The sequence below is a fragment of the Phalaenopsis equestris genome, unplaced genomic scaffold (genome assembly GCF_001263595.1).
Source record: "Phalaenopsis equestris unplaced genomic scaffold, ASM126359v1 Scaffold001140, whole genome shotgun sequence".
Classification (NCBI taxonomy): domain Eukaryota; kingdom Viridiplantae; phylum Streptophyta; class Magnoliopsida; order Asparagales; family Orchidaceae; genus Phalaenopsis; species Phalaenopsis equestris.
In genome coordinates, this window is record NW_018165579.1 from 21,253 (window position 1) to 32,722 (window position 11,470).

General features: G+C 33.6%; 1 protein-coding gene across 1 annotated transcript; it reads right to left on the reverse strand.

Moving 5' to 3' along the window:
* Window positions 1–6,397: 6,397 nt before the first annotated feature.
* LOC110033327 (auxin-responsive protein SAUR72-like) lies at window positions 6,398–6,984 on the reverse strand. The gene has a single exon (XM_020737259.1). It carries the CDS (start codon window positions 6,967–6,969, stop codon window positions 6,580–6,582), a length of 390 nt encoding a protein of 129 aa, XP_020592918.1. The 5' UTR covers window positions 6,970–6,984; the 3' UTR covers window positions 6,398–6,579.
* Between the last annotated feature and the right edge of the window lie 4,486 nt (window positions 6,985–11,470).

The following is an 11,470-nucleotide window of genomic DNA, read 5'->3' on the forward strand; positions in this document are numbered from 1 at the left end:
GGGTGAAAAGTGTAAATGCAGCCAGAAATGAAAGGGAACCTTCAGCCTTTAAAAGGCCATTGACAAGTTTACTTCTTTCAGTAAAAAACAATAAACTTCCAAAATACAGGAAGATCTAAAAAAGATAACGTAAAATGCATCAAGGCAGATTTTTGGTCGCCTTTATTATTATTTCAATAAGAAGCTCACACGATGAAAGCATAAGCTTTGAAATTGATCCAATGCAATATTCTGAACCGCATGAAAAAGAAGAAAAAATTTATAAAAATCCAGTATTTCAAGCAAAAGGGGACACCATAAAGATACAGGGAAGCCATCTTAGTAAAATTCCTATTCTTCTTAGGACCAATACACGGGCCTAAGAAGAACTTAACATCATACAAGCTAAGTGCCACACCAAAATCATATAGGCACAATTCTCATCAATCTCGAAAGAACACCGAAGAAATTTGATCCCCATTTTCATATGTTTTGTTTTCTTCATAATCTGCTAGACTTAGGATATTCTTTAATTGTTTACTAATCTCATCAAATTAGGTTTGAAAAGTTAGTAAGCTATAGTTATAACTTTTTCAACTTGATTTCTTAACACGCCTCCTCGTAAGAACGATATGTGGTACTCCTTTAAAATCACAAATTACTTGGGCACGTTTACTTGCATAAATTAGCCGTCCACGACGTGGCATTTTTATGGTCATCAGCAGTGGTGAGTAGGGGAGGCCGGCAAATAGTGGTTGATTGCGGTCGGCGGCTACGGAGATTGGAAGTTATAAGCAAGACTTTAGTTCTGAATAACATTAGAATTAGTTCTCACCAAATGTTCAATATTGTGTTATATGTTACAATCATATTTCAGATAAATTGTTATATGCGGAGGTAGTTGACAATTACAAGCAAGGGCAGTCAAAGGCCAGTAGTGGTCGATGGTGGTTGACGACGACGAATGTTAAAAGTTATCATTAAATCTTTAGTCTGGAACATTACTAGAATTCACCTCCTTCTCCTCATCCCTCATGTGAAGAGTGTGGGTATGTTTAAAGCCACTTGGGGGAGGGCGGACATTTTGGTCCTTAGGCAAGAATGCATAGAATCATCTGATCTGACAACTCATATATTCCCCTTTGATCATAGGAGATTTTTTATTGATTTGAGGGCCTTAATGGCCTCATAATTAAGCGGGTTTGGGCTTGTTGGATTCCTAATTAAAACACTTGATTTGTCTATAAGCATGTCAAATTTAGAGTTTATTTGATCATTCAATTAACGATTTAAAGCTTTCAAATGAACTTTAATTATTTGATCTAGACTTTATGATGGATTAGCTTCTCTCAATAGTATCTTAAGCTGAGTTGCTCCATCTCTCATGCTAATTACTGCTTCTGAGTGATCATTAAAGTTGCGTGTGTCAGAGATTTTTTACTTAAGACATCTTCAACTACATTCGACTCACCAGTGTAGTATTGAATATCTAGGGCTTTTTGTTTTAAGATTCACTCCTTCTGAGTGAAAATATATTTTAGGCTTCTATGATAAGTAAAAACCTCACAGCGACCTTCAAAAAAATCATGTGTCCAAATCTTTAATCCATGGACTCATATTGCACCAATGTCGCGTTATTTGGTTCGTCTTGTTGAGACGATCATTTTGACTACAAACTTACTGAAATCAAGGCCCAAGATCATCTTCAATTTAAACCAATAATCTTTCTTATTAAAAAATGTTTCCAGATTCATGTCAAATACTAAAAATTTATTCATGACGCATCAACAATTACTATTAATTTAAATATAACTCACTATAAAAGTAATGTACACTTTTAAATTCAAATATATATTAATAGAAAATTTATTGACAATAATGAATTCTTAACAGAGTTTTAAACATATGAAGTTTCTTATAATTTTTTTTAATATTTTTTTATTGAGTGCTAAAATATTATATTCATAGAAAATTCATCTCCATAACTTGAAATATTACTTCCAATACAATAATAATAATAATAGTAATAATAATAATAATAATAATAATAATAATAATAATGGAATATTCCAGTTTCGATCATACCAAAAATCAGAAACCACCTTCTGCTCAGAATCAGCACCCAAAAAACCAAGGATTGAAATCCACACCAGCCCAATTATCATGCCAAAAGGAGATTTTTTCCCGCCCAACATCCCAATAGACATTTTTAGGATCTAGCTTTTAGAAGATTTTTTCCAAAGTTCTGAGTCCCCAACTTTCCATTCAACAGTGGCAAGATGGTAAGAATAGCAATATCTCTCATTCATAAATTTTACCCACAAACACTCACCTCTCCTAGATTTAAACCAAAGTTTAATTTGATTAATATAAGCAATGTGGCTTTGCTCTTTGAAACCTAGCCCCCCTGCACCAACAAGTTTGCAAATTTTCTTCCAACCCACCCAAATTTTGTTGGAGTTGCCACTAGGCCACAAAAATCTATTGAAAATTCTTTCCTACGTAGTTTGGTGGTAGAATCACATTACTTAAATCTGTGTCAAACACAATCTCTCTCTCTATATATATATATATATATATATATATATATATAGCTATCTCCAGCTAGTGAAGGACGAAAATATCGATGAATTATTGTCGATTACCGAAATTTACAACTCAAATGGGACGGCGAATTGAAATCACAAACTGACACATTCTCCCCCACATTTTTTAATAAATAAGTAATAAAATAATGGCACAGACACCATGCAATTAAATTAAATTACGGGAATTTACATATGTAGCCCCCAAACTATTAATGTTACATATCTCACAGCAAGCAGCAAATTAATAAATGGACACCGCCACATTGTGAAAATGACAGCATAATAGACTTTAGCTGTCATGATATTATGCCTCTATGCAATTTACACGAATCAACCATACAAAGCTGCAATTTAGCGTTTTATGGGGTGTAATTTAACATGATTTTAATTCAATTAAGGTGAAAATCAAAAATATATTTTTGAAATTCATATGTCTTTAATCAAAACTCACTCTAATTCTTAAGCAATCCTTGAATTTTAATAGAAATATATTGTTTTAATTGTGTTTATTGAATCAAAATTTAAGGAGTGTTTGGGGGCAGCGGAGTGGTGTCTGTTTCGCAAACTTGTGTTTTATCTACGTTCTAAAAAAGCTGCAGCTGAAAGTTGTGTTTTTTCATCAGATCTGACTACCTACAATAGCTGCTATTTTTTTTTTTTTTTGGTAATAGTCACCGTAACTTTTGAACAACTCCTCCTCCAACAGTTTTTTTCAAACAGCTGAAGCCGCCCCAAACAGAGAGCACAAGATGGGAAAGAGATATGAAGAGAAGTGCACAATATGAGTAATAAAATGTCTTCTTTATTTCATAAAGTGATCGTCTATTTAAATGACAAATCACGAAATTACATGTTTACTTGTATTTTAATAATTACGTTACATAATATTTTATGTATTTTATATATATAACCCTACAGTTAAATATAATTTTTGTTTTTTTCTGATATTTTCATAATAAATTGTATTCGTTAACTAGAACGGTCAAAATAAAAGATTTTATGATGAGACCAAAATCTAAATTGAATTTAAATCTTTCAAATAATTATCTTATAAAGTAGACATTTTAAAAATTCTATAACTATTTATTAAATTTAGGGGATTTATATAAATATGTATTATAATTGTTTCTTAAAAAAGAAATGAAGGCTTTGTTATAATTATTTTTGTGTATCGGAAAATTCGCGGTAGTAGAGTGAAAACTTATCGTCTTAACATTGTATGAAAATGCAACACACACGTAGATATTAAAGAAATAGCAGCAGTAGACACCAGAAATTTTTTACGTGAAAAAAAACCCTGAAAAAGTAAAAAACTATGGGGTCTAGCCTAGTTAAAGCAGAACACTTAAGATTGTAAGTATATAGGCCTACTCCTATCTTGAATTAGGGAAGATAGAATTACAATTGTGATAATTACAGATGTATAACATTGGCCCAACTTTAATAGATGTAATTAGACTACAGTAAATGTAGTTAATGATGATAATAACGAAAGTGGGCCGCAAAAACGGTAATTAATTGCTAAAAAAATAGTAGTATGCCATAAATATTATAAATGATCACTATAATAACATCAGTTTGTCATAAAGGATATAGTCGCAAGTCGTAGCAACAATTAGTCAAATAGGTTGCAGTTAGTTATTATATGAGCGTCAATTGACCACATAGACCATAGTTGGAAGCTACAATAACAATTAGTCACGTAAGTCATAGTTGGTCAAATAAGTCGTAGTGAGAAACTATAGTAGCATCAGTTGACAGCAAAAATCATAGTTAAAAACGATAGTGGCAATTAGCCATATATGAAGTGGTTGGTCATATAGGCTGTAGTGGGAAGCTACAATGGAGTCGGTCATAAAAGTCTTAGTTGAAAGCTGAAGTAGCAATGAGCCACATAGGTTGTAGTTGATCACTTATGTCAATATGGTAAGGGTTTTGCAATAGTAACTGGCCATATAGACCATAGTGGGTCACTACAAGAGCGTTGGTTGGATATAAAGGTCACAGTTGTTGTTACATCAGTGCAACCCCTTTTTTTACTATCAAAGGGAAACACTTACATGTACCTAACATAAATATAGTTGTCGTAAGCAGTTGTCATCAGAAGTAATCATCGTGTCTTAGATACATAATGTTTGTGATATATCGTTATAATGTATTTGGGTGTCTGCCGTCACACCGTATTTTGGGTGCATCGAAACACCATTTTCAGGGTGTGTTACACTATATGCATGGTTCGTGTTACACTGTATTAATGGGGCATTGTTATAGTATATTTTGAGGGCATTATTGCACCATATTTAGGGTATTCGATATATTATATTCGTGATATGTCACTACACAATATTTGTGATGCATCATTACACAACAAAATTTGTTGGCGACAGAGAGCAGAGGGCAGCGGTGGTGGGTAAGAGCAGCCGACAGGTGACCATTGACATTTTTCGACAAATACGGAGGTTGTAAGTTATCTTTGGGTCTTCAGTCCAAAACCTCCAAGTCTGGTTCAATAGTTTGATCCAGGATTGACTAGACTTGAATCGAATCAATTTTAGTACCATTATACTTTTCATATCAAGACAGTCAGTTTGACTACAAACTTACTGAAATTAGAGCTTGAAATTATATTTTTAATTTGGATTGAATATTTTTTATTAAGAAAATTATTTCAAGATTCGTATCAAATCCTAAAAGTTACTAGTGACCCAGCAATTATCATATTCTAACCACCATCACTCTGAAAAGTTCCTCCTAATCATCATAATTATTTAAAAAAACAAATAAATTACATTCAAACAAAACAATGATATTGATATGCAAAATAAAATTATAAAAATCAATCCCAAACACACCCTTAGTTTCATTGACAAACCACTTCCTCAAGTAATATCTATCACCGACGATAGTCACCTCTACAACCATATGGATTATTTAACAAATTAAAATAGTCATGTGTCTATTTTTAAAATAAATAACTCAAAAAATTAAAAAAAAATCAAAAAAATATTTATCAATGGAGAAGCATCTTGTTGGTAAACATGAGCATAGTTAGGCGTAACCACCCCTTCAAGTTAAGCAGAAGATTGCTCTTATTAGTCTTAGCTGTCTGAGAATGATGTTTTCATCCATTGCAGAATCAAACCTATGCTCGGAATTATAAGCAAATCGGTGCTAAAAAGAAAAAAAAAATTGGTGGTGGAGTCAGTTTTTGGAGAAAATATTCCGTCCTGCACGTCGGGACGGCTAACCAACGAATGCCACGTCGTCATATATCTCATTGGCAGGCGATGTGGCGCCCGGTGGTTGCCCGTCCGACGTGCGGACATCCGAAGGGAATATTAGGTGTTAATTCTGATTAGCGGGTCGGATTGGTCTTGAATTTGATATTGACTCAGCTCAAATAGATCTGACTCGAACTCTTCCTGAAAATTCTACCGCGAACCAGACCCGCCATCAATACGCTAATCCTAAATCAGACCCATATAAACTTAAATAATAACCGCTATCTCAGTTAAAATTTGATGAATTTCAGGCCAACTTTGAGTTAATTTTGAGTTGATGAGTTGCTTACAAGTCAATTTAGAGTTCACAGACCATTTTGGAGTTGGTTAGTTTGGATCCTTAACCTTAACCTGATCCTAAAATTACTCGGGTCAGCACAAACCCAAAATATCAAGTCGGGTTTGGATCAAATTGGCACACGGTATCATGTAATTAAAAAAAAAAAACAGAAATATATTAAAATTATATGAAAATGCAAATTAAATTTCATAGTGAAAATATACAAAGAGATTGAATGAGATTATTGAATAAAACTAAACATTACAATGACATCAAAACTAATTAATCAGAACCCAAAAATAAAACATTTGACACCCAATCACCTAAAAAAGCGTTAATTAATCCTCTCAAATTAATTAATTCTTTTTTTAATTATTTTTATTATTCCCTATTTCTCTGCTTTTGGATTCTATAGAATCGAACTGCGGTACACTTCTCCGCCGGTGAACTTTTAGCATTCATAGAAATGGACGAGCTCGTCGAGGGAATCCGGCTGAGGGTCCGCGTTCTCCAGCATCCACAACAGGTGTTCGAAGAGAACCACCTCGCAGCCGACGACGGTGTCACAGCCGCCTCCGGCGCCGCCGGAGCGCTCGACCAGGTTACGGAAGAGGGGGTGGTCGACGAGGTCGGAGTTCACGAGATACCGCCGGCGAGATTTCCCGACGTACACGGGTTGGACTCCGGCGGGCACATCGTCGCCGTGGAAAGAAGCTGCCTGCCACGCGTCGTCATCCGGCGAGCGGTCGGATCCTCCACCGCCGGTGCGGGTGATGCGGCTGGGGGAGTGCCACCGCTTTATCATGCACCGGAGCTTGCTCAGCTTGCCGTTCTTCGCCATCACCTGGCGGTGGCCCGGCGCGGGACGTGAATCGAGTAGAGGTGGGAGGAGGGGGGTGGGGGAGGTGTGGTGTTGCAGATGAATGCGGGAAGGAAATTTCGTATTTTTATAGAGAGAATAGGGTGGGGCCCCACTAGGCTGGATGGCCAGCTAAGCTCCATGCCAGCTTGCCAATTAATTTTTATTATTTTTCCGTAATTTGGAAAAATAAATTATTGAATTATAATGTCCGGTAAATATTATTATGTTTATAAATAAATATTTATTTATTGGTTCGAGAGTTTATATTTTTTAATGAAGTTTTTAGAAATAAAATCTGTCATTTAATATTTTGCCACCTATTACACGACTAAGAATACGAGCAATATTTTTAACACATGGCATGTTATAATTAAAATTAATTCCATATACGACAAAATATTTACATACATACCATAAATATATAAAATTGTGGTATGTATGTAAATTTAAATTATATATATATATATATATATATATATAAATTTTAAAGGAAGTATATATATATATATACACATATTAATTTAAGGTTAGTAAGACAGCATTTTAGGCTCATTAAATAGTTTGATAGCATGCAACGTCCATTGCAATTTGCAATTTGTCTTCAAAATGTTCATGTTGGGTTACATAGAAATATGCATGGAGGTTCTTTGTTAATATGGAGACACCAATATTGATTTTAAAAATTCTCTCAAAACTTATTATTGCATTTTACACTGAAAATTATTTAAAAATAGTCATTACTTTTTTTAAATATATATGTTATTCATCGTGGTAAATTTGTGAAGACCGTGATGAGTAACCCAACTTAATGGTTACTTCGACCAGTCGCATGCATGGTTAAATATCCACCCAACATCGCGGCCACACGCCTGGTTGGATCACAACTCAGCTACGTAACTACTCGGCCGCACTGAGTACTGTCACTTGGTCCAGAGCCGAGCACTCATGTCGGTGAGTCCCACACATTGCATGCATGAGATGACTGAAAGGCTTTCTGACTTGTCCCGGAACTTTAGATATATAAAGTGTGATTGTATGCTAGCCTGTTTTTATAAATAGGGGGTGATTCATAAATAAAACCAGAAGGGATCTCTCTGTCTCGCTATCTTAAACAATCATTCTCTTTTCTCATCCAACGCTCTATTTCTTAAGCATGCCTTCCGGACAGATTTGAATCCAACATTTATAATCTTTAAAAAAGAATTTTTTGTAAGAAAATAATAAGAAATAACCTATTTTCTTGAGTGAAAAATATCAAAATAAACCCTTACATTCTCACCGAGATCATTTTAGTCCCATAATTTTTGAAATTATCAATTTAGCCACATAAATAATAAAGAGACTATTTTAACACTTTACCTTTTTTTTTTAATAATTTAAATAGATATTAATTTATTTCTAATAAAATTACATTGGAGTCAAAGTCCACGGCCAGAATTTTCTTTTTATTTCAGAAACTACCAAATTCATGTATTTAATTATGCAATGATCATCAAATCACTAAAAATTGAATTCCAAAAAAATTATAAATATCTAATATTTTAAGCTAATAATTTAATTATAATATAAAAATTAAAACAACCGAAAACTATAATAAAATATGGGATGGCTACTGTCATAGTACCCAAACTTTTTGAATTTATAGAATAAGACACTAATTCTTATATATTTACATATCTAACCCACATAGGGCTGTCAAAATGGCTCGTTGTTCACGAACAGCTCGTGTTCGGCTCGTTAATTTTGTTCGATAAGTTAACGAGCCGAACAAGAACTAAGATATGTTCGTTCGTGTTCGGCTCGTTTTGGCTTGAAATACTACTCATCAAGTTTTTATATATATATATATCATCGAACAATAATTATGCGAGTGGGCGCACAGTTCCTTGTTAGCTCAATCAGCCCGAACAGTACAGTTGGAGGCATTAATTAATACCCACTTAAGAAATAAAACAACTTTCCTAATCATCTTATTTGTCCTCATTAAGTCAACTAAAAGATTTGGTTAATCACAAAGAAAGGAGATTATGTGGTTCAGATGATTATGGTTTCTTAATGCTCCCAACATAATTAATAAAGTGAGTTGCTTTGTACTCTTAAGAGACAATAATTAGTGCAGATCATTGTACTTTTGAGCAAAATCAGTTAAATAATGTCCAAAAACCTTGTTTGTTCTACGTTCAACTAGCTAAAACATCAATAGATCAATTCATAGAGCTTGAAGGAAAATGGTAGGTACATCATCTTCTGGTTGCTCTTTCTTGTCCTCCTTTATCTTGTCAATCACCCTAAGGGACAATTAATATTTTCTTGAGAGCTTGATTGGGCCCTCTCGAGAAGAATGAACCCCTCGATAATAGCTTGGTGTGATGTGGTTCCATGCAAATTCCGGTGTACTTTTCTTATATTATTTTGTTCTGTTTCAATTCGATTTCTTTTGTGTAAGATTTCTCTAATCGACATTCCTATTTTCTGTAGTACGGTTTTGATTGTGAACCAATGGAAGCCCATCAACTCTCTTTCTTATGAGTGTTATAAATCTAAAGAAGGAATTATTTTAAAAAGGGATTTTGATTATTATTGTTGGATCTCGAATTATTAGTAGTCTCTCACCATATGGGAAAATGCTTGTTAAAAGAGGAGAGCAGAAAGAACCGTAGAAAATTCTCTTAAGTATGAAGATGAAAATATGGAGACCCTTATTTTTCCTAAATGCTGAGAGAAAAAAGATCCACATCACGCTAGGAGAATAGAGAAAATATTACGTCTTGAGTCCGGACGTAGACCCAGTCATGGTTTGCAACATGATTGTATTGGAAGTTTTTCTTCAGTACAATCATGTCGTACTAAGTAAAAAAAAAAACACTCAAATAAATAATTCGATGTGAAATTTATAGAAGACAACATGATTCTATTGAAGAAAAACCTTTAGCATAATCGTGTTGTACTCAATGATCAGAGCGGACATCAGGGCTCTTCACTTTTTAGACAAAAAACACTGACCAAATTTTATTTATAAGCTTCAGTCGGCCCACTCAAGGGTGAATATATAAGTGGCTCTTTGTGTGTGCATTAATCCGTCCAATGATTTGATCGAATTTGACAGAACAAATTGGTTGACAAGTTAGTTAAACCAATATTCATTATATTGTATAACCAAATCAGCTGAATTTAGTTGAGTGCATTTGCTGAGCTTATTTACCGAGCTGGTCACAAAGCTTTTATGATCATGCAGTTTCAACTAAGCAGATTAAGCATTATATAAGAGGTTGTTCGAGTAGAAGGATTTGTGGTGTACTACAATTCATTTGCAGGGATTTGAGAAAATTATGTGTTTAGTATGAAGAAGCACATGTACTGTCAAAGGTTTCATTGAATTTAAAGTTCACTCAGTAGTTCATTTTGGTTGAATTTAGAATTCGGTCAATTTGATCGAATTTGAATTACACTGTAAAATACTATCGGCAAACGGGCACTGTTCGTTGTTGCCTGCCGCTTGCCACTTGCCTCCCATCGCCTGTCGATCACCACAAGCGCTTGCCACTTGCCTCCCGTTGTCGTTTGCCGCTTTCCACTTGACACTTACCAAAATGCTGAGATAGCTGATAACAAAAACGTAACTCTTGAAAAAAAAAATACAAAACTAACGATTAATAACAATCAACGATCACCATCAGCAACTTTTGTAACCAATTATTGTTATCATACCTACCAACTAGACTTATGAAGGCATCAACCATAATTATTGTAGTTCAATTATGATTGTTATAGCTACACTACTATTATATAGCCATGATCATCTAAATTAAATTAGAGAGTACTAAGTATACATATCGAATGCGGATTTATTTTGTTTGAATACAAAGTTAAAGTTCTTGTTGGTTGAATCAAATTTTGATCAAGTTGTTCATGATATATAACCTAACATAGTTTTTATTTATCAAATATCATTCTTATGTAATCATCTTATTCTCATTAGCATAGCAAAAAATTAGTTGTCTCAATGAAGCTTAATTAGCACATGATAACATGTTAATGATTCAATTGTCATTATTTATTTAGGCAGTTAAGATATATAAAATAATTAGTTTATAGCTAATCAGGCCGCTTAAATATTTCTAAACCAGATTTAATTTTGTTAAACTTCAATTAATCATCAGTTAATCTATATATAGTTAATCTTAATAATTCAATCAATGGAAGAATTAAAGATAAGTCAATCTTTAAATTACATTTTTCATTTGTTATTAGTTTAGCTTGGGAAAAATAAATTAGTTATTAAATTAAATAAAAAAAACTTCATAATTATAAATAAAAGGAAATTTTCTGATTTATAGTAGGCTGGAAATGATGTAAATGCATGAGCACAAGCAAGTGAAGTACACACTCAACTATTCTCTACCAGTTTTTGAAACATAACTCATGTTATTGTTCATGAGTTCCAGAAATGATAAAATATTATAAAATTACATCCTGTAGG